Here is a 26820-nt window from a genome sequence, read left to right as displayed (position 1 = left end):
CCAGCGCCCTCTTCTGGGTTCCATGGGTATTTCATGCATGTGGTGCACAGACATCCATACACATAAAAATAATAAATAAAATGCTCAGGGTTTTTTTTTTTTTTTCTCGGAGCTGGGGACCGAACCCAGGACCTTGCGCTTGCTAGGCAAGTGCTCTACCACTGAGCCAAATCCCCAGCCCCACTCAGGGTTTTTTTAAAGCAGAGTAAAAAAATGCTAATAATTCATTTGAAATCGATCCTATAATTCACTGCAATCCAAAATTTCAACATTTTTTTAGAAAAATTGACAACTTCCCCATATTATATACTCTAATGTATACAGAAACTTAAAGGACCTAGAGTAACCAAAACAGTTTTGTACAGGAAAGATAAAATTAGACAACTATCTAATTTCAAAGCTTATATGTACATACAGTGAGATGTATATCACTACAACAGAATAAAATATCTATAAATAAAATACTATTTTTATACCAGTTTCTTCTTAACATAGTTTTATTGATGTCTGTTAATAAACATGTTTCTAAACTTAAAAAGGAATGAACACTGAGCTGACAAATGCTTCAAAATGGTTGAATCCCAAAAGTGCCATGCTAAGTGAAAGAAGCCAGCACAAAAGACCAGATAGGATCTTATGATGGTATCTTATGATCTATGGAGTCCGAAGCTTTAGCTCCACTGGAAGAGTGCTTTCCTAGTGTGCATAGGTCCTGGGTTTAACCCCAGCTTCACATGGCAGCATCCACACTTATAATCTCAGCAGTCAGGAGGTTGAAACAAGAAGGTAAGAAATTCAAGGTAACCCTTGACTCTGTAACAAGTTCAAGGCCAGCCTGAAAGTCTTCAGATGCTGTCGTAAAAACAAAAAACAGTTTATATGCAGATCTGAGTTTGCATGAATACAGACAGAGATTGTCCATTAGGAATAGGCACAGAGGAATCAGGTGGGATCCAAATGCCTAAGCTGCAGTGTGGTAATGGTTGGTTGCACAATTCTGTACATTCACTAAGGTCACTGAATATAGACACCACGGGTGAGTTTCACGTCTATAAATACAGCTTTTTTAAAGAGGGAAAAGGAAGACAGAGCACACAGAGAAGCCTGGGAAGTAGTGGCCAACAACGTTCTGATGATTTTGCATTTCACATATGAGTTTTTCTTGCCCAATTATTTTCCTTTCTCAAGTTATTTTTTATCAGATAAAATTTCTACTTTATATGTTTATTGTTTTTGCACTTGAAAATTCTTATTAGCAAAAAAATAACAGAAAAATATCAAACATAGTCCTACTATACAAGTGAATATCCCAGCAACTAAAAGCCCTTCCAGAATTCGTGCTTGTTTGTCTACTTGTACTAAGATTTCCTGCAATGCTGTTAAGAGACCACTTTTCCTTAATTTCTGCTCTGTTAAAGAAGGCATTTCTAAGTGAATTATAGCAGGTGCTTTTGTTATTATTATTTTATGATGTTGATACATTTATGGTGTATTTACATCAATTAATGTGTGTCAATTTTCAGGACTGGTTCCCCAAGGTGAGGCCAACTTTGCCCCATCTCTAAGCCCTGGGAGCTCCATGGTGCCGATGCCAATCCCTCCTCAAAACTCTCTGCTCCAACAAACTCCACCCACTTCTGGGTACCAGTCACCAGACATGAAGGCCTGGCAGCAAGGAACAATGGGAAACAACAAGTAAGGGGATGGTTTTTCTGTATGAGAACCCCTGGCATTCTGCAGCTCACAAGAGCAGCCATGCTTCCCTAAGGTGATTGTGTGTTCACAATCCAGGTAGACTGGTTACTACCACTTGCGTGATAGAAGGAACTGAATTTTGTTGTCAGCAAAAGGAAATAGGATTGTTAATGCATGAAGCATCAATTCATCAGTTAGGCACATTTGTGCGTTTACATTGTAAGGGTCTAGTGGCTCTGGCCTTCTTACCCCAGTCTTCACTCACCTGAGGGATGAGGCCCGTGCCTATCAGTAACAACTTTTCCAGGACAGATGTAGAAAATATGTTGTTATCTCAGGTACAGAAAAAGGCCAAACTTGATATCCACTGATTAAAATAAATTCTCTATAAACTATGATGATAAGAAAATCTTTTTATTGAAAATAGAGCAGATAATTTCTTAAAGCCACACAAGTAAAATGTTAGAGTTCACATAGCCTCACTCCACTCAGAGTGTTTGAGCGCTCTCAGACAATACCCAACAGTCCTGAGGCTTCTAAAGTCATCTGCTTCACCCGCTCTTGCATGTCTGGAGTCTCAGTGGCCTCATCCTACCCGGTTAGCTTATAAAATTACCTCGCTGAGTCTTTTTTTTTTTTAATTCTGAATGCTGAACTTTTCACACATCACTTGATTTTATAAAGATTTTAATTTGGTTGTGTCTTGGTTCTGATGACAGGGAAACCATTTAGTCTGACAATATAATAAGTAAGGCAGTTAAAGTTGAAAACATAAAACCATATTCTCTTAAAGTTCATTGAAAGGTGAGAGAGGAAGCTTTTGTGAGAGAACTGTGTAGCTCTCAGTGAAGACTGTGAGTAAATGGGTTGGGAGTGGAACCATCTCTGAAACATGCAAGAAGCATTCAGCCTCTTAGTGCGTTCTAATCCCAACTTCCTGACTCACTTAAGACTGCATGGTCTGTCATTATAATTGCACCCTGTAGGCACGAAGCCCCCTTTTCCAGCTCTTTCTGCTGTGCTTAGACACAGCAACTCCCCAGTGAAACCCTGGGGTAAATGCTCCATACTGGAGGCACCTATATATTTAATGTAAATATGAGTGGCTAGCAGTATAGCTCAGCAGGGAAGTTCTTACTTAGCACATACAAGCCATGAGGTAGAGTCCCTGGAAACAGAGATATGGACAGAGAATAGGGAGGAAGTAAAGGAGAAAGAAGAGAGAAGAGAGGGAGGAAAGGAAGGGGAACAACTGGGAAGCCATGCTGACAGGTTTCACTAACCTGTCTCTGTTCCACCTTGCACTTTAATTCCCTGAAAGACTGTGCTCTGTTCACCTCCGCCCCCGTCCTGTCAAGCCAGTCAGGCTCATCTTCTCCACCAAAGAGTGTTCCTGCCACAGTGGTTAGTGTCCTGTGTGGTGCCAGGTGCAATTCATGTCAGCAGCATTTGATATATTTACCTTTTTAAAGTTCTTTCTTCTTTCGGATTTTGGAACGCCTTTTTTTCTTGCTCTCTTGCTGTTGATGACTTCCCTCCTACTTAGTCTCTCTTGCTGGAGACCATCATTTGCTAGGAGGTAAGCGCCTTGGCCTCCAGGCAAGCCCAGGAATCCATCCTAGGATCTCTTTCTCACAACTTGTTCTCTTGGCCATAACCTCCAGTCTTAAGGCAAGCATTGTGGCAAACCTGTAATCTCAACGTTTGGGAAGTAGAGACAAGAGGATCAGGAATTCAGGATTGACTTCCATTTCTTAGTGAGTACAAGGCCCTGTTAAAAAAAATATAGAGTACCTGCCTAACTCCTGAAACCACATCAAAATGCCAGGACTGTTGGCCCCAGTTTATAATCCAAGACTGGAGAATCCCTGAGCTCTCTGACATACGTCTAAATGGCGAGCTTCAGGTCAGTAAGAGATCCTGATCCACAGGAAGTAGATGATAGTTCTGAAGAGGACAGCCAGCCAACCCAGGCCCTCACACACAGTCATGGCCTCATTCAACCCATCTCTCTCCTTCTAGACCTACTGTAGCAAGTGTCTGTACACTTAGTCTTTTATGTAAAATCTAATCTCTAGGCTATACATCTCCCCAAATGTCATACTGTATATCCAACTGCCTAACTGCCATCTCAGACTCAGAAGTCTAAAGCCATCACAAACCTAACTGATACTCTTCCTAAAACCTGATCTCCTACCTTTCTCCATCTTAGTACGTGACAACTTCATTCTTATAGTTGTTGTTTTTCACGTCTCATATCAAACAAACCAACAAATCACGCCATTGCCCCACCCACCTATACATCTAACACGCTTGACCTATAGCACCCTGTATCACAGTAGCTTCCTGTCTTAGCTATAGCCAGAGTACTGGCCAGACTCCCAAGGCAGATATCAGAACTCCAACTGTTACACCGAATCTATGTGTCCTAGAACTGGTCTGTGTCTGGGTCACGCTCATCTATCTGTGTGGAGAGCTCCACACAGACCTTAGAGTGGTTCTCAGTAGAACCACTGTAAAAGCCACACCCTCCTGTTTCTCAGACGTACTTAAACAAGGACCTTTTTGGTTATTACTAATCTGTAGCACCAATGGGAACCACTCTGGACCAGGTGTCTTCATCTTTCTCTTTCTCTTTTCTCTCTCTCTCTCTCTCTCTCTCTCTCTCTCTCTCTCTCTCTCTCTCTCTGGGTTGAAAAATAAGTAGCACTACTTAAAATAGCAGTGATCATCCCTGTGAGGTGGACAGGAACGCAGGGTACATGAGAACTGGACCTAAGGTGCCGTGAGTCTAGCTGACCTACAGCAGTGGTTAAGGCCACAGAGGGGTCTGTCTTCTTCCCTTGATGGAAAAAAGTAAAGTGTAATTAAGAACAGTCCAAAGGAACACAAGTTAATATACAGTTCCGAGTGTAAATCTGAAGGAAAATTAAGCTCTAACTAAGCTTTCTTCAGTTTAACATCACCGCAGTTCTTAGAACTTCCATGTGTGTTAACTTACGGAGCTTTGCTCCCCACAGGGATGACTTGGGTACCAATTGACAAAGGAATGCTAAGGCGAAATGTTCTTGTTGGAAAGTGAATGCAGGTTAATAGACGAGATTAGTCCCTTTAGTTGTAGGAACACTGCCTAACAAGCATACACACTGTGCAGACTTGAAAGGTTCATAGATGCATTATTGACTGTTTCTGAGGTTTATAATTTTCAGTGTTTTATAATTAACGTGGGGAGAAAATTGCTACTTTTCTTTATCCATGATGAATAGACTTTTTCTTGGCTTGTTGATTTCAGTATGATTACCTTAATGGACTGAAGCTATAGTTGTCAGGAAGTCCTACTTACCACTTGAGAGCTAACAAGGAATAAATAAGTAACAACTGGCAAAATCATTTTTGGAATCAGAAATTACGATTGAGTAACAATCAAAATATTTGGTATTTTTAGATCTTACAAAAGACAAACTGTTTTCTTTTAGAAGTATACATTTGTGTCATTGACAGTTTTTTTCAGAGTTTGTATATAAAGTTCCAATTTGAATTTACTTGAAATTTATTCCAAATTACTTTAACTACTAAAATAAACTTACCTTACATTTGAGATCCTTGAACTAGTAACAGTCCAAAGCCTGACCACGAATAAGTACAGAGCTCAGTTTAAACAAGCTCTCTGCAAAGCACAGCTGCCTTTGTATGTTGTTTCCAAGAAAAGATGTGAAATTTATCTACGCTCACCACTGAGGGGGAAACTGGACATGAACCATTTCATTATTAAGCCCATTAGGCAGAATTCAGAATGTACCTGAATTATGATCTGCTCTAATATATATTTACATGTATTTAAAATGTAAAATACTGTATTAGGAATTCTGTCTAATAAAAACAAACTCCAGTCCCATTAACCCCATGTTCATGAACAGTGCATGTAACCTGGATTGTTTTTGAGTTAACAGTGTGTTCAGTCAAGCCGTCCAGAGCCAGCCTGCCCCTGCACAGCCAGGAGTGTACAACAACATGAGCATCACCGTGTCCATGGCAGGTGGAAACGCAAACGTTCAGAACATGAATCCAATGATGGGCCAGATGCAAATGAGCTCTCTGCAGATGCCAGGGATGAACACTGTGTGCTCTGAGCAGGTAAGCAGCAGAGTTGGCAGCTTTGCCACACACAACACAGCACTGTCAACTACCGAGGAAAACCAGGTATGTTGACAGTTATCAGCAGGAACCATGCTTCTTTATCCCTTCTCACTGTCTGATTAGTACTCATCCCTGAAAGTTAGAACAGGAGATCAGTGGTTAAGAGCATCCGCTGCTCTTCCAGAAAACCAGGGCTTAATTTCCAGCACCGACATGGGGGCTCACAATTATCCGCAATTCCAAGAATCCCAACACCCTCTTCTGGCCTCTGCATGTATTTAGTGTACAGGTATACACATAAACAAAATACAAAAATAAAAATAAAAAATATAGAATGGACCAGACAAACGGCTCAATGGGTAAAGGTGCTTGCTAGCCAGGCCTGACTTCCTGCGTTCAGTCCCTGGGACCCATAGGGCCCACAGGTTAAAAGGAGAGAACTGACTCCTGCAAATTTTCTTCTGACACCCCCAAGAATATTATAGAATTATAGAATAACATTATAACAATTTTATAGAATACATACATACATACATACATACATACAAACGTACACACACACACACACACACACACACACACACACAAACACTGGCTATCTTTTCTATAGATTTCCTTTTTTTGAATTCCTGTTTCCCAGAAATTATATAGTAAGCCTAAGGAAACAGAACCTAGTAACTCAGTAATCTGTATTGTTTTGTTTACTTTTTGAGACAAGGTTTCATGTAGCCCAGGCTAGCCTACAGCTGGCTATGTGAAGGAGGATGATCTTGAACTCCTGCTCTCCTTCCTCTACCTCCCAATTACTGGGTCCTTCAGTGCCCATCTTGTAGTAAAATAAAGGCACAAAATTAAATTAATTTTATCTTTGTTATTATTAGATTAGGTTATTCACTATTTCCTTTAGATTAAAACAAAATATAATTGGGTAAAAATATATCTAACAGGTATTCCTTATGTAGTTGTATTTTACATTTTTGTTTAATTCAGTAGTCTTTGCCTTTTAATTAGATCAGTTAGTCCATGTATATTTAATGTGGTTATATAGTCTTGCTGGGCCTGGAACTCATTATGTAGGCCAGGCTGGTATTGAAGGCATACACTACCATGCCCCCATGGTATGGTTGGGTTTAAATAGTCCATCTTATTTGTTCTTGCTTTGTCCTCTTTTTGACTTTTTGTATGTATGAATGAATGTTTCTTTGTTTTATCTACTTTGTTGGCTTATCCACCATCATATAACTGTCTGACTACCTCTGCTTTAGCACTTATATTCTTTCACTTTCCATAGCCATCATCATGTCATATGTAGTGGAAGAATCTTATACAGTGTGTTTCCACTTAGCCCTCCTATGTTATCACTCCTATTATATCTGTGTATGTTATATATGCCTCACTACATCATTACTTTTCAGTCAACTGTTTTTAAATTTTAAGTAATTTCTCTGTATTTGCCCATCTGGTATAATTCCCTACTTCCTGTAGTGTTTTTCATGGTGCAGGTCTGCTGCCAAGTCTGGCTTTATAAGTCTCTGTTCCTGCTTTATCTCCAGAAGTACTTTCCCTGAGCTCCAGTGCGGCAGTGTGAACTTTCAGGACAGTAAACTGCTGCCTCCCAGCTCATCCTGATGAGAGGTTTATTTCTGCTGTCGTTTTATCCTCTTTGTAATGGACTTCCAGTAATTGATTATGACATGCTTTTCTTTGTTTCCTGTTCTTGGGACTTATTTAGATTCTTGGTCCATGAATGTATAATTTTCATCAAATTATAGGAAAGTGTTAGTCATTCTTCAAACTTGTTTTTTCTGACACTATCCCTTCCCTCCAGTAACACATATAGTAGATCATTCACTGATACCCTGGGGCTGAAGGAGGGAGTGGATCCTGTCGCCCAGGCTGACCCCAACCAAGGATAACCTTGAACTTCTGATCTTCCTGTTTCTTCAAGTATTGTGATTACAGACATGTGCCACCATACCTGATTTTTTTATGTGATGCTGAGTATTGAATTCAAGGCTTCATGTACCCCAGCAAGCACTTAGTCAGCTAAGCTGTATCTGAGGCCCCTATGTGTTTGTTTTGGTTTTTTTCATTATCTAATCTGCTAATTTTGTCTGGTATGTTTTTCATCTCAGACATTTCAATATCTAGATGTTATCTATGAATCTTTTCTTTTTCAAATTGCTAACATACCTTTCATCTTTCCTCTGCTGTCTTCTTACGTTGTTGAGTCAGCTCCCTCCTTCACTTGTATGTAGATCTGGAGATGGAACTCAGGTCACTGGGCCTGTGCAGAAGGTGCTTTACCTGCTGAGTCATCCTGTTAGATGAGACTGAGTCTCTTGCCAGCTCTCTATCTTTTTTGAATGAGCCAGTTTTTCATTATTTCATTTCTTGAATTTGAAGTATTCTTTAGTTACAACCTTGGCTTAAGATTCATTGCCACAGCCTTAACTACTATCGAGATACAGTAACCATTTTACAGGGTTTTCCCTCAATCAATTTTGCAGACGCTTACCCACTAGGGGTAGTTTCTTGTTGCCATTAACCTTCATTAGGTTGGCTTGGTGTTCATCACAAAGGGAGGCCTCCACCAACTGGAAGTATTTCAGCTCATCACAGGTGGACACAAGTGCACAAAGATGGACGTGGTGCTTCTAAGGCCTTAGCAACTTCACAATTCAAGTGCTAGACCATCGTGTATGTCTTCAGGGCAGTTTCTGTCCTCCTACAGTCAGTGTTAACATCTGTCACACTTCTCTCAGCAATGACTTCCTTAGGTATGGCAGTGAGTTCTATGAGAAACTGAGCAACTGATCTCGAGCACCCTAAGCCTCTACTTTTATAGGACTTGGCAATGGCAAAGTAAGAGCTCTTCTTGCCTCTTGAACATATGGAAAGCAACCATCTTAAATTCTCACCTGGCAAGTCCCGGCACCTGAGCTGTCCTGGAACTGATTCCAGTTCACTGGTTTTCTTTTCATTATGGCTCATGGTTGTCTGTTCTATATGTGACTGGTAATTTTTTTGTTCAACATAAGACTGTGAAAATTTACTATCTATCTTCTTAAAAATATTTCTGATCTTTGTTATGGGAAGCAGTTAGGTTCCCTGGAAGCAATTTGATCCTTTCGGGTCTTACTTTTTATTTGGCATAAAGCAGTATTTATATGCACTTTTGCCTTAGTAGTAAGGCTCTACTGTATTTCCTGCTACCTCACGAATCTGGCATTTTTCCACTCTAGCTGTTGAGACAGAGACCCGGTCGGAGCCCTGTGTGGGTTTTTTGGGATTATCCATGTTATTTATTCAGGCACCTCTTTCCTCTACATTGTGAGCCAGAGGACCTTACACATTTTCAGACCTGTCTCTTTGACCTTTTCTCCTTTGATATTCTTCCCTGGGAATTCCAACAGCTTCTAAACTCAAGGCGCCTTCTCAACTGTGGACTAGAAAATTGCTACAATAGGGAGTCCCCAGTAGTTTTCCAGATCTCAGAGATACAGTGCTCTGCATTGCCTTTGTCTGGTGTCTCAAAATGCCTTTGTTCCACACTCTAGCCAGGTTGCGGGCTGGGGGAGGGTTGGAGTTTGGTTTGGATTCCTGAGTTTTGGAGGTTTGTTTGTTTGTTCGTTTGTTTGTTGTGAATTCAGACAGTGGTATAAATATGATCTTTGCTACTGATTTCTTTTTAAGATTTATTAAGTTTGTGTGTGTGTGTGTGTGTGTGTGTGTGTGTGTGTGTGTGCGTGTGTGTTCATGTATATGTGTGCAGGTGGGTGTGTGCATGTCTTCAGGTGCATGCATTCTTGTGGGTATGTGCACCCATATGTAAGTGCAGTTGCCTGCAGAAGCCAGAGGCATTGGACTCCCCTGGAGCTGGAGTTATAGATGGGTTGAGCCACCTGATATGGGTGCTAAAAGCCAAACTCAGATCCTCTTCAAGAGTAACTCACCATCTCTCCAGCCCTTTGTTACTGGTTCTTAACTGAGGTGGTGAATCAGCTTGAGTGTGTATCCCTGTGTGAGAGGAGAGAGAGTAAGTCAAGGAAAGACAGACGGAAAAAAGAATTTGCTCTTTATTCATGTCAATTATTAGAATATACAGAAAAGTATGCAACTTAATGATTCTCACAAGCACAACACTCCAGGCAACCACCTAGGTCAGCAAGAGAGCAGAACCAGCATCCGGAAGTCCTCATAGTCTCTACCCACAAGGGAGCTTCTGTCTGACTCTGGCAATGTCATAAATGGCTGTTAGGTTGGCAGTCCTCCTAGAACTTTCCTGTCTGTCTTATTGAAGACTGTGGTTTTCAGCTTAAACAACTAGCTGAAAATTGGGTCTTTGTTTATCCCTAATAGATGAATGATCCAGCACTGAGACACACAGGCCTCTACTGCAACCAGCTCTCATCCACTGACCTTCTCAAAACCGAAGCAGATGGAAACCAGGTCAGTAAGAAAGAAAATCCTAGTGCAGAGCTGGCAGATGCAATCACTCTGGAGACGTGGAGGACGTCACATGACATGGTTAAGAGCCGAACCCTGGAAGTCAGACGTGGGTGTGGTCCCTGGCTCTTTCCTTCCCAGCCTTGGCACTGTGGATTTTTAAAGTTCTCTCGAGCTCTGTATGACTACAGAACGGCCAACATGCTTGCTTACTGGGCGTTGAGAAGGTTAAATGAGATAAGCTGGCAAAGGGCGTATTTAGTTCCTGGTCAGATAGTGCAGTCACAGATGTGGCCACTAATAGTGATACGAGCTCTGCGGTAAACCAGTGTTCTAAAATGCTGTAATCAAAGATCTCAGAATAGTTCAGTACTGAGACAAAGCAGTGTCTGCTCTGCACTGTGCCTCCCTAGCAGGGCGCTTCTGAACAGCAAAGTAGCAAGGTGGTCTCTTCTAAATTTAGGGGTGGGGTTAATTCACTTTGGCAGCTGATTTAGTCTTCGATCTCTTACTATTAAGACAGGTGTCAGGGCACACAGACATAAAAATGCATACATCCTCACTGTAAAATGTATGACTTGCAGGGGGCCGTGCTCTCCACAGTGGGCCTATCTCATTTAACCTTCCATTGTAACTGTGGAGGCTGTAGTACTCCTTTCCTTCACAGACGAAGAGACGGAACCTGAGGGAGGACCTTTAACTGTGGGCATTATTCACAAGCTAGAGAGATCTTCCCACCCCCAGAGCCTTCTCGGGACCTGTTAAAGGTGCAGCACACAGAACCATGCATATAAAGTGTTGTGTAAACAAAGAAGGTAGACTACCAAATATGTGTGTATCAAAATCCTAGCATCCACAGAGAGGATAAACAGGGATGACACACAGCTCAGTGGCTCGTCTATCTCACAGAAGGCTCTGGGTTCTATCCCAGTACTGAAAAAAAAAAAAATCAATGAATGAAGCTAAGATGGTCGGAGGACATTTACATGGGAGATGGACTAAGCTAGGCTTGAACAACAATCCTCAGGTCATGTGAAGGAGAAAAGCGTGACAGTTGTTGGGATCCGGAGGCAGGAATAGCTATACCGTCATATAGTTATAGGAAGCCACAGCCACTGAGAACAAAAAGTGTGTGACAAGAAACCATGGCAGTCAGTAGGCAGTGGTAGCACACGCCTTTAATCCCAGCACTCAGAAGGCAGAAGTAGGTGGATCTGTGAGTTTAAGGCCAGCCTGGTTTACAGAGTGAATCTAGGACAGCCAGGGCTATGTAGAGAAACCCTGTCTTAAGACAGACAGACAGACAGACAGAGAGAGGTTGAGGACAGAGGAAGGGAGGGGAGAGACAGAGAGACAGAGATAGACAGAGAGAGAGAGAGAGAGAGTGTCAGTCACAGGAACCAAGAGGCAGAGTAGATGGCGTCACACTTGACTTGAATGCTGAGTGCAGGAACCTGGGCTCTGTCCTGGTGACAAAGCCATCCCTGAAGGAGATGACTGTTAACACACTCGTTGGCTAGAGGAGAAGGAAGGGACGTTGGGGTTCAGAATGGGAAGTGAGTCCAGAGGCCGTGTCCAGAGGCTGAGCTGTAGTGCACTTGATCTAAGTCCTGTGAGGTAAAAATGGGCATTTGTGATGGAAAATGGAAGTCAGTTGTCGTCCACTAGATGTTGAAAGTCACCTTCATACAGACATGTCCGAGCAGCATGACAGATGGCTCCACACCCAGGTGTTGAGAGTCTAGCGTCCTCAGACAGTGCTTGAGTTAGGGTGAACAGTGCAGGGACTGGGGGAGTCTGGAGCTGCGTCCTCTCTCCTCGCCAGCACGTTTCCAGCTCCCCTGTCAGCCTCTGCCTGCCTGTGCAGACGTAGGAGTTTAAGTCTCTTTAGGTCTGGTCTCAGGCATCCTCATAAACGTTTTGGAATCTGATGTAATCTTTATAATTTTTATATACTCTTTTAAAATACTCTTTTTTTTTAAAGAAGCAGAATTTTCTTTCTAGTTTGTTTTGTGGTTCCTTTCTTTATCAGGATTGTTTTAAAATATTTAGGGAAGAAAATCACCTATGATGTTCTCCTCCAATATTTCATACTTACAAACAAATAAGCATAGAATTTTTGTGTTGCTTTTAAAACAAAAGCATCATTGTTTTGCTCATGTGAAAGTCCAGTGTGATAATCTTCATTCATTGTAGCCCAGCACGATGTCTTCTTATCCCTCATTCTGTGTTTGCCAGACAGAAACTGGAAACTGAGTTAGACAGAACTAGAGACATCACAGGAATAGTGGCATGCAGACTGGCGTACAGAAAAAGGGAAGACGAAGGGAGTACCAAGGTTCAGCTGCGTGAGGACAGACAGAAAAGAGGAAAGGAACACGGAGTGAAGAAGCAGGGCGTGGGTTGGGAGGCTGGTGTGAGAAAAGAAGGCCCTGTGAGTTTCTAGAAGAGAAAGAATGGGATCAGTAGCTACAAGACCCACTGTGAGACGGATACAGCAGCTGGAAATGGACCAAAGATGGTGTGTGACAGTCTCGTGAGAGAGAGATCAGGGAAGGAGCCCAGCAGAGCCAGGAGCCAAGCCCGAGAAGCTGGTGACTAAGGATGACGGGGAAGGAGGGATGCTAGCCTAACTCAGCAGACTGAAGGGCTCCATGGCTGTCTGTGTCCGAGAGAGGGAGTCAAGGGGCAGACAAGGGAGTAAGACTAAGGAGACCACAGGCTAGCCTGACACAGACACTTGGTGACAGGACACTGGTCAGTTGGGCAGTGGGGGTAATGGAAACAGCTTATATTCCATTTAGAACATTTTCAGAAAAGTTGAATAAACTGGATGCATTAGTGATAAATGACCAATATAAGATGTTACTAATATAAAATCCTCTACAACCTATTAAATATGAGGCACATCTGCCAAAAGTCTTACTTACTGAGCTACCTTAGAAAGCATTTCCATTTGTCACCTGGGGCATTCGGAAGTGTGGCCTCTTAATCAATTCTGTAGACAATGTTTTAATAAGGCTAGTGTGGAAAGACTAATACTGCTTTTGTTTTCCAGTAGGAGATGTCAGAACTATGTAAGTTTAGACATTTTAAGGAATACATTCATTTATTATAATATACTACTAGAAATAAAGGGAAATTTATACTGTTCTCAAATGATGTTTATTGGTTTTTGAGCTTGTGTGTTTGAGTAAGTTGTCTATGAGGGAGAAAAAATCAGAGACAAAATGTCTCTGCTGCTCTGTGTTGTGTGAGGAGCTGTGTACAGTGTGTGACACTAACTGTCTAGATGTGAGCCTCAGGATGCCAGTGCCGGCAGAGTGCGGTGACTTTATTTTGCTAATACTCAGTGAAAGCCCTTATTTCTCAGTGACATAAAAAATATTTTCCCATTAAAACTCATCCATTGAATGATCTTGAGCTAGTTTTCCAATTAGCATGTGATTTTTTAAAGCCCACCACTGTACCCCCAAACTCTGAAGCTGGGCTTTCCCTGGCCGTGACAGTGTTAGGGAAGACACTTTGGGTCCAGATGGCAACACTGTAGGAGGCGTGACCAGTCCAGGTTTGGTTTTATTTTAAGTGTGAACTTTCCAGAACCCTGAGCAAAATGAGTGCAGCGATTTTCTTTTTGTAGGACAAGAAGACAGAAGAGTTCTTCTCTGTGGTGACTACAGACTAGAGGAGCTCTAGTGAGTTTCCACTTCACGTAGTACCCACTCATAAGCCGGGGGGGCAGGCCCTTCTGTCTAAACACATCTTTTATCTGTGTTCCAGCAGGTGCAGCAGCTTCAGGTGTTTGCTGACGTCCAGTGTACAGTGAACCTGGTAGGCGGGGACCCTTACCTGAACCAGCCTGGTCCACTGGGAACTCAAAAACCCACGTCAGGACCACAGACCCCCCAGGCCCAGCAGAAGAGCCTCCTTCAGCAGCTACTGACTGAATAACCACTTTTAAAGGAATGTGAAATTTAAATAATAGACATGCAGAGTTATACAAATATATTATATATTTTTCTGAGATTTTTGATATCTCAATCTGCAGCCATTCTTCAGGTCGTAGCATTTGGAGCAAAAAAAAAAAAAAAAAAAAAAAAAGAAAAAAGTTCACTTTTGTTGGGAGATTGAGAGGTGGTGTTTTTGTTTCCTTCTTTGTAAAGGCCTTGGATATTGAAAAGAATAACAAGGCAGAACAGTTGGACAATCTTATTTCTTGAGCCAAAAGTTAATTATTCTTATTTTTATAATCAGTCATTGGCTTCTTATCTGGATAAAGGCTTTTGGAGGGAAACCAAAATAACGAGTTCGGAGGGGAGGACGAAGCCCCGCCTCACTGGCTCAGCCCTGTCCCTGCCCCGGAAGAAGAGCCTTGGGGCTCCACCTGTCTGTCCACCAAAGGCTGTCACCTCCTCCCACCACAGCCTCCCCTCCCCTGCCCCAGGCAGCTTGTGCGTACAATCAGCTTCTTCAAGCAACTCCGCCCGATCTGTTGGCACCGAGAGATTATTTTGCGTCTACACATGTACCCTTCTCCTTTTTATAAAGATGGATTTAAACCACGATGCCTCCAGGAGAGAGGATGAAATGGGTGTGTTCACCACGGAATCCAAAAATGCAGTTTGGGGGAAAATGCAATAATTTTTGATAAGATGGGTGAAGGACAGGAACCGAGTTCTATCAATTATTGTAGATAGGATTTTCTGACTAAGTCTGCGGGGAAGGCAGCCTGTTCTTTCTGCTTTTACTCTGTTAACAGCAAGGTAGCTAAAGTTATTTAAAATAAAATGAAGTTTATGATCCGAGTAGCTTTTTTTCCCTTAAATCTCACTGTAAATATATTTTGATTTCTTGTAGAAATTGATTTTGTTCTGTTTAATTTTATGCTTTTTTTCATCCTCTTGGTTTTTCTAAATTTGTGTGTGAAATATAATGTTGATTGAACTGCAATTACATTTGGCTGGTAATTTCGTTATCCCAGTAACTGTGAAGCCATGTATGGATTTACTTTGGGTCTCATCAAAGTGGCACCGCTGGAAAGAGCAATTCTAGCTGAGCTGATCAAAGTACACAGGCCGCTTGTATGAAGGGAAGTCAGCGCTCAAAGAAAATCTCCTCTTTTTGTCTCAGAATAACTTTGGGAATTTGAATTTCCATCAGTGCAAATGTGTTTCTCTGTTCTGCTCCAAGGCCCTCGTCTTGTTACTCTGCCACATCCCGGCTCACCCTGGCCCCCCAAGAAAGGAGCCAGCAAACTGACTCTAGTGCTAGCAGTTCTGCTACAGGCTGGGAGAGCTTGAGCAAGCATGGCCAGAGAGGCCAAGGGAGACCTCCCGTGCTAACCTTGCCCGACACCTGGCCTGTGGGCGACAACACTGACCTTCTGCACCAGCTACCTCTGCTCGCACGGCAGAGAAAAGGCCATAAGAACCAATGCAGATGAGGAGCATGGACTCAAGACTTCAAGGAAGAAGCCATTTCCCCAGGTCCTTCCTTCTGCATCTCACCGCCCCTGGTACAAACAACTCCATAAGAACAGCATCTACTCAGAAACTACAGGACTTTGAAACTGGTGGAAGGGCTCATGTGGTAGCAGCTATGAAACAGAAATAGGACCCTCAGTTACAGACATTCTCTTTTTTAGTTTTCCAGAAAGTGCATCCCTGATCTCATCCATTTCCAGCTTGAAAGCCCAGCCATGTTACTCTAGTTCCTACCAAACTGCTCTAAGAGGTCGTTTCCATTTTGTTTGTGATAATAAACGTGCAGACTTCAGGAAGTCCACCTTTAATTCAGCATTCCAGATGGAGTTTCCTGACTCCGCGCTTGTGCGTAAGGACCTAGAAAAGAACAGCAGGAAGGAAAGTTGGAGATGCTAATGTCCTCCCCCATCCCCACTGCACCTTAAAGTATGCATGTCACCTTCAAGGTTTTATAATTGCACTGTTTGTTTTATGTATGTACAGATTAAAATTATTGCTACATTTGAGGAAAATAAAATTGCTTGCTTCTATGTAATTCCTGTCATTCCACAGGAAATTGACTTTTCCAGCTACTGAATAGAATTTGTTTAACAACCTCATGGGCTGTCTCTTCATTTATGCGCTGTGGAGGGGAGGGGACATATAGAAAGATTTTGATGAGACCAATGTCACGATGTTACGAGGGGGGGGGAGCTTGAGGAAATGCTGACTTAACTGTGCCATTGGTCTGATGAGTAAACCCTGTTGTGTCTGGGGCTAGCATATATCCAGGCAACACTAAAGAACTGTGAAAAAGCATACCTCTCTCAGTTACTGATACAGGTGGAATTCTACTCAAGGATGCTGCTTCAGTGTGATGGTGCACTCTATAAACGTTAGGCCCTGTCAGGAAGACGACTCAGCATCTGGAAGCCCAGCAACTTCAGTTCTGTCCTAGAAACCATGGTGGAAAGAGAGGGCTCCTCATCCCTGAAAGTCGTCCCCTGACCTCCAGAGGAGTGCTATGCTGTGTGTACACACACACACACACACACACACACACACACACACACACACACCAATAATAATTTTAGTTTAAACTTAGACCCTCAGTAGAGCCAATTCCGGAGGGCCTGTTTCTCATGTATATCCCCACACATAATTGCAGACTTGGAATCTGCTGTTTAAAATCATATTCCAAAATGAAATAATACATTTTTCCCATAGGATGAGAGGAATGTGATACTCCTTTTAGATGAGGCCTCCCACTGGTGTAAAGTTATCCTGAATGGCAGTGAAGAGAGAACAGCAGACAGAAACAGTGAGGAAAGCTGAGGTGCGAGAATGAGGACACTGCCTGCCTTGTGGTCTTGTCTAGGGAAGATTCCATTAACAGAGAGGTTCCTAGAAGCTGCCTCTTGGGCTGACCAAGCAAAAGAAAGGATAGTTGTCTGCTTACACAGTGCTAATCCTGTGCTGACATTAACTGCTCTTGTCAGAAACGCACCTGCACTTGAATATGCTGAATGGTCCCTGACCATTCCCCTGCCTCTACGTTCCACTGATTTAATTGAGCCCATGCATTCTTTTTGCTGGAGGTTGAGCCTGTTCTGCCAGCAATGTTAGTTTTCTTTGCCTGTTTTATTTTCATTGCTACCATAATCTTAATATTGAAAAACAAAAGGCTCTGCCATCATTTACTTACTCGACATATTTTATTCCTTACCCAAGGCTCCAGGAATAAGAAAGGGTGAAAACAGAATTGGCCCCTGCCCTGTGCTAACTTGTGGGGAGTGGCACAAAGGAGGGAGAGGTCTCTGAGAGAGGCCACACCTGGAGGTCAGCGCAGGCTCCCTTGCACAGAGATGACATTGGAGGTGAGGTACTGAGAGTACAGCAGACAGCGCCGGGAAGGGTGGGTCCAGGACAGATTTGAGGAGCACAGGAAGGTGGAGATGGGAGCCATAGAAAGCTGACTTCTGGGTCAAACAAGCCCTCAGGGTTCTGTCAGCTGGTGGGGCTGGAAAGTAGCTGAAGGGGCCGACTCTAGTAGGAACCTGTGCTAGGCTTGAGGGCCTTGTTTGGAAATCATAGCATCTGATAGCTAAGGTCTCTTCCATAACTAGCCCTACCCAACCAGAAGCAGAGCCTTCTGTTCCTTCTACCCACCTATGTGTAGCTGGTGACAATATTAAAGACATTCAAAGAATGTACATGTGTGCTCTAACATTTTCTAAGGTGGTTAGGATCACTGCCTCAGCCTCTGCAGACCTTCGAGAGAGCCTCTGCAGACCTGCGAGAGCTGTAAACAGGAAAAAAGTTTCACCGAGTTATGACACAAAAAAAACTGTTTATCAATGTGGGGACATGAAATTCAGCTTTAAAAATGTATCGTGTGTGAGTGTATCGCCTGCATGTGTGTATGTGGGCCACAGGAGAGCCTGATGCCTGCAGAGGGCAGCAGAAGGCATTGGATCCCCTGGAACTGGACTTACAGATGATTGCAAGCCACCATGGAGGTGCTGGGACCGGAACCTGGCACCTCTGCAAAGGCAGCAGTGCTCTAACCACTGAGGCATCCCTCCAGCCTCGTCTTTTAATTGCAGACTCTGGTTTACTGTCGTGAACTAGATGATTCAAGACTGTTAAGAGTCTACAGACTTTAATCTCATGTAGAACTTAAACCCAGCTTTCTTCTGGGAAGTATGCTAAATACAGCTCTGTTATAATGAATTCACCTAGCATGCATGGGACCCTGGGTAGACCCCAGAAGTCTGTGTCTATCAGGATCCTTTCCGTGAAGCCGGGTCATTGTAGAGTCTATAATTCAAAGTCAGAGTTTTCATGGATCACAGTTGGAAGCGTTCTTGTCTGTGCTCACTTTAGATGGTGAAGCCTACCAAGCAGAAACCAAGAGTAAAACGATGAAAGGACCAGCTACTTTCTCATCAAAGAGTCCTCCCATCCCTGTGGCCAAAGGTCCTAAGATTTAGAACAAAGTAAAAAAAAAAAAAAAAAAAATCCCAGGCCATAAAAATAGCTTCTGTTTTTGATGGGCTGGTGTGTGACTGACATGGACATCACCAGGCATAACTGCTTGAGCTGCCGTTTACCACGGTGGAGACTCCATCTTACCTGCGGCAGAGACTCTCGTTCTCTAAGCCAGCGGCTCTCAGCATTTCTAATGTGACCCTTTAATGCAGTTCCTCGTGTTGTGGTGACCCCTAACCATAAAATTATTTCGTTACTACCTCAAAACTGTAATTTTCCTACTGCTATGAAGTGTAATATAAATATCTTATATGCAGGTTATCTGATAGGCGACCCCTGTGAAAGGGTCGCGACCCACAGGTTGAGACTCAGTGCGGCAAATGTTGCTATCCCTTTCCGCTCTAACAGGAAGTTCGCCATCCGCTCTCTCCCCCTGCGTTTCATCTTTCAGCATCCCCACCCCGCAGTGTAGAGCAGGCCCGTTCACAGATCTTGAAACTGAATCCCCAACTTGTGGCGAAGGAGTTCAGAAATTCCGGCCTGTGAGTTAGATGTTGAGCTTTGGGATGAAACCCCTCAGTGTTACACAGAACCACCACTAAAGATGAGACTCTCAGATACCAACAGAAAGGCTGGGAGCCACCAGGGCTCCGTTATCATGGTTGTTTCCGATGGGGTTTCACTTTGTTACATAGACCAGGCTGGCCCCAAACTCATGGAGATCTATCTGGCTCCATTTCTCTACTACTTTAAAGGTACATACCACCGTATCACCATACCACCGTACCTGCTTAAGGCTGATAATTTTTACTTGTATGTGTATTGGGGGAGGGGGGGTTGTTCACATAACAGAGGGCATTAGATGACATCATCTGATTCACTGGATGCTGGAGTCACACAAATTGTGTGTGTGTGTGTGTGTGTGTGTGTGTGTGTGTGTGTGTGTGTGTGTGTGTGTGTGTGTGAGAGCTAGGACCTCAGAAAGAGAGGCAGAAGAGGGCACCAGACCTCATTATAGATGGCTGTGAGCCACCATATGGTTGCTGGGAATTGAACTCAGGACGTCTGGAACAGTGCTCTTAACCACTGAGCTGGCTCTCCAGCCCGAGGAACAAACACTCTTAACCATTCAATGTGTACATTTTTCTAGCTCCACACTGGGAATCCTAATGAATTCAAAATTATTCTTCAGAACTTAAGTTCCATTGAGGCTTCTGACTTTTTTTATTTAGAAAATAAAACAGCTTTGGAAGTTCTTGGTGGCGACTGCTTCCTACTTAGAGCAAATCAGCCCGAGTGTGGCAACCTCTGCTCTCTAGAAAACAAACGTTCCAAGCATGCATCTGGTCTTTATTCTTTGTCTGTTGTTGAGGCAGGGTCTCACTTCATAGACCAGGCAAGCTTTGAGCTTAAAATCCTCCTGCCTCAGCCTCCAGACAGCTGGGAATGGAACCACATTCAGGCTACTACTGGTCCTTATACTCAACTGTTCCCACATTCATTCCTGCCTTGTCTAGAATGATTTCTTTCTAGTTCTCATCCTTCAGGGCCCTGTTCCAGAACCTTCCCCAGGTTACAGCCCTCGCTTTGCACTCAGAGCGGGGTTTCCTTCATCAGCACTTGGCTATATGCACACTGGTCTCTTTCCTCCACTAAGTCGTCTCCTTCAGAAGTCAGACACATCTTTTCCCCTTCTCAGAACCTTCTCGACAGCCCCCTCTTGAATGCTGATTGGAGCAATGGAGTGTTTCAGCTGCTAAGGGACAAGTCGGCACTGAGCTGTCCCCTGGAATCAGGATCTTTGCATTTCTAGAAGGTTACAAATACGTGCACAACTTGCATGGCGCGGTTCTGTTTCTACATTTTCCTTTTTTCACGAATTGTGAAGGAATTCTTTTTTTTTTTTTTTTTTTTTTTTTTTTTTTTTTTTTTTCGGAGCTGGGGAATAGGCAAACACTCTACCACTGAGCTAAATCCCCAACCCCAGGAATTCTTTTTTTTAACCAGTCTTTGAAAGTCTCCAAATGCAGGAACTGAACCAGGTTGAAGATCACTGAAACACTTGCAGGCTTCCTTCCCAAATGAGCAGAAAGTGAATCCCGTCTCTTTCTGATCTGCAGTGTGGACCTCTGAAAAGCAACATTTAGTGTTAAGATGAAGCGGTTGTGGGATGGCTCTGAGATTTCTTAGACTCACCTTCAATGCCAGTGCCTCTGAAAGCTGCCCACTCGAAGTGTGGGGCAGATGGACTGAGTCAGCGAACAGGGAGATCTCAGATCTCAGAGGTCTTACCTGGGATTTCTTTCCTCGAAACAGCCTAGCCCTGCCTAGCTCTGCTTTGCTCTTGGTTCTAAGACGATCGCCATACAGCCTGTCCCAAATCTTAGGCTCCGCGCTGCCTGTTCATTTTCCATTTTAACCTACAAACTTGCATAAACACAAGCACATTTAAATTGATTCTCACCTGAACATTCTTCTGGTGCTAGGAATTACATTTTAAATGATAATTACTCGGTAATCTAGAATTTAGAGTTGAAATCATATGTGGAGAACGGTTCCTATTGAACATTCTCCATTTAAAGACTCAGGTAGCTCTCTTTAGTCTTCAAATTGTTCTCCTAGCTTCTCTTGAAAGTTTTTCACTAAGGAAATCCCCGAGCATATATGGGAGTAGAAGCAAAATGTTTAAGAAAGATATAGCTCCCATCTGTGAACCTATAGCCCTAGGGGGTCTGTCTTAAGTGACCCACTCCTAACTGATTTATCTAATGTAATCTTATGATCCTAAGTCAGTGGATCTCAACCTGTGGATCCCTTTGAGGGCGAGGGTCATGTATCAGATATCCTGCATATTGGATATTTATACTACAATTATAACAGTAGCAAAAACACAGTTATGAAGTGTTGTTGAAAATATTTAATCTTGGGTTTCTACTCCTCCTTACATCATTCAGTTCCCAGATAAAAGACACAACCCCTTTATTTTTATGATAAGCCTTAAAGCACTAGAGCTGGGCAGATCTCTGCCCTCTAGGCTATTAGTGTCTACTCCGCTGTCAATAACCCCGAGTTATAACTTGCCATGTTCTGCCTGGGCCACTCTTACTCTGATTGGCCAGCCCTCATGGCCACGTTCTCATGAGTCACCTACCCCATGGTGTCTCCTCTCTCTACTTTCTCCTCCCCTTTCTATGGTCTCTTGCCTTAGACCCCAAGCCCGAGAATGGAAACCCTGCCTCTCTCTCTTCTGCCTAGCTATAAGCTGTCAGCATCTTTCTTAACCAATCAGGATAACTTGGGGATCAAGGTTACATAGCATCACTTGGTGTACGTGAGAATCTTCTCATCCCTGTGGCAACCAGGGCCAGTATTTGTCATTGTAATACATAGCAACAGACCAACCTTCCACGGTGAAGTAGCGATGTAATAAGTTTAGGGTCCAGGGGTCACCAAAACATAAGGAACTATATTATGGGGTCACAGCATTAGGAAGGTTGAGAACCACTTCGACCTAAGTGAAAGTAAACAGTACCCCCCTCCCTACCCCCAAGGTCTACCTCAAAGAAGCTAGATTCTATAAGGCTTTGTCTTATAAAAACTCAAAATACTTATTTTAGGTGATGAATTTTTAAAAAACAATTTAATAATTGGCCTGAGAGATGGCTTAACAGGTAAAAACATTTGTCACACAAACTTGATAACCTGAGTTTAATCCCCAAAACCTATGTCAAAGTAAAATGAATTATTTATCCTCACTAGTTCCCAATAATGACACAGAGAGACCAAGATTTGTTTCCAAGCTTCACCTCAATATCTGGGCAGTCAAATGATCTGTCTTAACCCCCTAGGCTAATCTGGCTTCCTCCCAGCCAACATACCAATAATACTTGCACTGAGGCCTTCCATTTTTTGCTGAGCTCATCAAGAACTCTTTTCTCTTTCCTCAGGGCAGATCTGCAACTCACTTTCTCTCCCCCTCGCTGGCGAGACTTCTGCCCAGCCACTGGATGGTCAGCATTTATTGACAAGGCAGAGAATAAATGGTAAGAATTATTTGTGCAAACTTGAAATGAGATTTTTTTTTTTAAGATTTATTTTATTTATACGAGCACACTGTAGCTGTCTTCAGACACCCCAGAAGAGGGCATCAGATCTCATTTCCGATGGTTGTGAGCTACCATGTGGTTGCTGGGAATTGAACTCAGGACTTCCGGAAGTGCAGTCAGTGCTCTTAACCACTGAGCCATCTCTCTCTCTCTCTCTCTCTCTCTCTCTCTCTCTCTCTCTCTCTCTCTCTCTCTCGACAGGAGATTCCTAACATAAGCATTACAATGCCACATCCTGATTGAAAGAAGATATGTGAGCCCCAAGAAACGAGCATTTGAATAACACAAGGATACCTTTACACAGCGCCCAGAACTGTTATGCCTACAAGAGTAAATAGAGAAAACTGAACCCACAAAGCCGTCCTGTACTGTGCAGGTGGCATACACACCATACATGTACTATGCACCTATGCACAATCGATGACTGTGACCGTGGCAGGGAGCAAGTGCTGAAGGGAAAATTTAAGTAAGGAGGGAGAGGCAGGAACTCTGAAAGGGAGGAGGAGCCACCATTTAAAATGGGAAAACAGGGGTTGGGATTTAGCTCAGTGGTGAGCGCTTGCCCTAGCAAGCGCAAGGCCCTGGGTTTGGTCCTCAGCTCAAAAAAAAAAAAAAAAAAAAAAAAAAGGAAAACAGAACAGGCCTTCGGGAGAGGTGATGTTTGAGTGACAAGCTAGAGATGAGACAGCAGGAAAGGCCTTATGGAGAGGAGCCAGAGGTGCAGAGTTCTGGGGCGATTGAGGAGCAAGAGAACAGGAGGTAATGGGTCAAAGAGGTTCTGCAGCCTTGGGACTTTTAACAGGGAACAAGTTCTCAGCCTGGGTATTGTGCTGGTTGGTTTTTTTTTTTTTTGGTTCTTTTTTTCGGAGCTGGGGACCGAACCCAGGGCCTTGCGCCTTCTAGGTGGCGCTCTACCGCTGAGCTAAATCCCCCAGCCCGTGCTGGTTGGTTTTAATCAGCTTGACAGAAACCTAGGCGAATCGAGAAGAAGGAATTTTCATTGAGAAAACACCCCTCTGATTAGCCTGTAGGCAAGCCTGTGGGGCGTTGCTTTGCTTTGCTTGGTGACTGGGCAGGTGGAACCGGGTGACACAGAAGGCAGGCTGAGCCAGCTATAGGGGTAAGTCAGTAAGCAGCGCCTCTCCGTGACCTCTGCATCAGCTCCTGCCTCCAGGGTCCTGCCCTGACTTCCTTCCAAAACGGACTATGATGTGGAACTTTAAACTGAAATAACCCCTTTAATCCCGAAGTTGCTATAGAAACCCGAACAGAGTCAGTACTAAGGAACTTTTGTGTTGAAAACAGTTGCAAAGAAAGCAAATGCAGAAGCAAGGAGACCTGCTGGGGAGGTGCTGCAGCAGCAAGAGGTGATTAACTGAACGGGCCCTGATGAGGTCCTGGACGCGGTCCTCAGCCACAGGCAGCAATCTGCTGGCGTCTCAGATGCAGGGTAAGAGGAAGAGTGGGGAAGGGGGAGAACAAAAGTGATTCCCCGGTGTTGGGCCTGGGCAACTGGAAGGATGGAATGGCCCTCACAGAGGCGGGGAAGAAACACATATTTACTTCGCTTCCTGTCATATGTTTAAGATTCCTATCAGGCATCCAAGTGAACTCAGATCAACAGCGGGATAAGCATGGGCCTGAAACTTTGGAGAGAAACTGGGGTTGAAGATACAGGCAGGAAGTCATCGGCAACAGTCTTTAAGGAGACTGTAAAATGACTCCAAGCCAGGTTTTGCAACTATGCCATCCCCTTCCGGGGAGTTTACTCCAAGAATAAAGACTAGTTGATATTTGGAGTCTAGCAGTGTAACTCACCACAGCGACAGTAGAGAAAGGTCATATAGTTGCCTCCATAGGTATAAAAAGATATTTTATTTTTTAAAATCTTTTTATGTTAATTTAATTTTAGAAAAGGAATCCAAAAAAAAAACAAACCCTATAATTTGATTCAGTTAAAAAAAATCTAAAAACATTATTGTTAAATCGATAGCAACCAATGGACTCCTGTTAGCACCACTGCTGTAGGACGAGAGGTCCTAGCCAATGCAATGAGATAAGAAAAAGAAGAAGGGGGTTGGAGAGATGGCTCAGTGGTCCAAAGCACTGGCTGCTCTCTTCCAGAGAACCTGGGTTTGATTCCCAGTATCCACATGATAGGTAGCTCACATCTGCCTGTAATCCCAGGGGATCAAAAGCTCCCTTCTGGCCTCTGTGGGTACAAGGCACACACTTGGTGCACAGACATGCATGCAGAAAATACCCATACATACAAAATAAATAATTAAAAAGTGTTTTAATTCATCACATATAATATATATATATTAATATATATGTAAGTATTTGCCGGCATATGTCTGTGCACCGTGTGTTTGCTGTGCCCATGGAGGCCAGAAGGTGGTGCTATAGTCTCTGGAGCTGGTTGTGTTTCCTTACCCATTATCTTGCTCAAACTTTTAAAACTGTTTTCCAGTGGGTCCTTGTAGGCACAATGTTATTGTGCACTGTGTAATTCAGATGCTGATTTCTGTGCCCGCCTATCTAGTTGCAATCCTTATCTATGTATCTCCCGACTCAATGTCCTGTAAGTATTGCTCCCCATTTATTTTCTGATTTGTCAATAAAAGCCGATCAGCCAATGAGCAGGGGAGAGAATAGGGCAGGATTTCCCTCATAGTCAGGGGAGGGGGCAAGATAGACAGGGGAAGTGGGGATTAGCCATGGGGAGAGTCCAGGAGACATGGGAAAAACAGCTGAAGCAGAGAAAGCAATAAAATAAAGTATCTCAGGGATTTTGGCTGGGAGATAGCCATATTATTTTAGAGGATTAAAATGGAGTAATACTGCTCAGTTGTTGTGCCCTTAAAGCTGGTTAAATAAATATAATAGTCCAGCCTCAATTATTTGGGAGAGGAAAACTACAACACACACTTATTTAAAAGCCATTAACATAACCTAGAATTTAACTTTCCAGCTTCCCCTTCAACTATTACCTTCCCTTCTTCCCTCTGAATTTCCCGAAGTGATCTCCAGCACTCCCCTCCCATTCTTGTCTCAAACTAGAATCTGATTTTCACCCTCAGGCTCTAAACTGCTTTCACTGAGTCTGCAGTGCACTCCCAACTGCTAAAGCCTTTTCAGTTATTTGCTGAAATCCTGTGCTGTTCTTGTTGCTCTCTTGCCCCGAGCTTCCTTTGGCTCCCTGGCCTGGCGCTGCCCTCAGCACTACACAGATTCTTCCGGAGCTCTCTACCCACTCAGGTAAATGTGCCTCAGAGGCCCAAATGTTAAGTGTTTGCTCCTACAGTGACCCTAATAGAAGACAGAGCAGCCTTTAGGAGACAGGACCTAGAGGGAAGTCGTTGGGTAGCCGAGAACATGCCCTTGAAAGAATTCTGGGGCACCACTCTCTTCCGTGTTCTCTTTCTGTTTCCGGGCTATGAGGCAAGAGGCAGGCTTCGCCACATATGTTCTCTTTGTAAGTTAATTATCACATGTGTTTCATTATAGGAATAAGGAGTTGATCAATATACTCATCTTAATATTTTTAGCCTATTCCTATTTATTTATTTATTTATTTATTTATTTTTGAGACAGGACCTTGCTCAACAACAAGATCAGCTTTGAACTCAAGACATCCCCCCTGCCTCAGCTTCCCAGGTGCAGGGCCATTTCTCAAGTCCATAAGCCACAACTCCTAGCTTTCATGTTTCATATAATTCTTTCTACTGAAAAAAATTACTCCATATAAATGGTTATGGGATGGTTTTGTACACTGTGTAATCACATGCTGATTTCTGTGCCAGAGGATCAGGTTGCAGTCCCAACATCGGCATTGTCAAGCATCTCCTGTCTTCGATGGTGTGTAAAAATTATTTTCCATCATCTCTGATTGGTTAATAAGGAGCCAATCAGCCAATAGCAGGGCAGGAGAGGAGGAGGGGGGCTTCTGATCCCAGTGACAGGGTCTCTGATGGGGA

The 26820-nt window shown here is 43.3% G+C and overlaps 1 protein-coding gene across 5 annotated transcripts in view; it reads left to right on the top strand.

Annotated features, from left to right (window-relative positions):
- The window catches only part of Ncoa1 (nuclear receptor coactivator 1), a 101779-nt gene extending 85416 nt beyond the window's left edge, over positions 1-16363 (top strand). For 2 of the 5 annotated variants that reach the window (XM_032909086.1, XM_032909087.1), the window contains exons 17-20: positions 1524-1695; positions 5646-5829; positions 10195-10284; positions 14062-16363. In XM_032909086.1, coding sequence (XP_032764977.1) covers positions 1524-1695; positions 5646-5829; positions 10195-10284; positions 14062-14232 — 617 coding nt within the window. In that variant the 3' untranslated portion in view covers positions 14233-16363. Of the gene's footprint in view, positions 1-1523; positions 1696-5645; positions 5830-10194; positions 10285-13921; positions 13977-14061 lie in introns of all 5 variants that reach the window. The other 3 variants (XM_032909091.1, XM_032909089.1, XM_032909088.1) reach the window with 3 other exon arrangements.
- The last annotated feature ends 10457 nt before the right edge of the window (positions 16364-26820 follow it).

Source organism: Rattus rattus, chromosome 7 (assembly GCF_011064425.1).
Source record: "Rattus rattus isolate New Zealand chromosome 7, Rrattus_CSIRO_v1, whole genome shotgun sequence".
Classification (NCBI taxonomy): Eukaryota; Metazoa; Chordata; class Mammalia; order Rodentia; family Muridae; genus Rattus; species Rattus rattus.
This window is presented reverse-complemented; position numbering and strand designations above follow the sequence as displayed.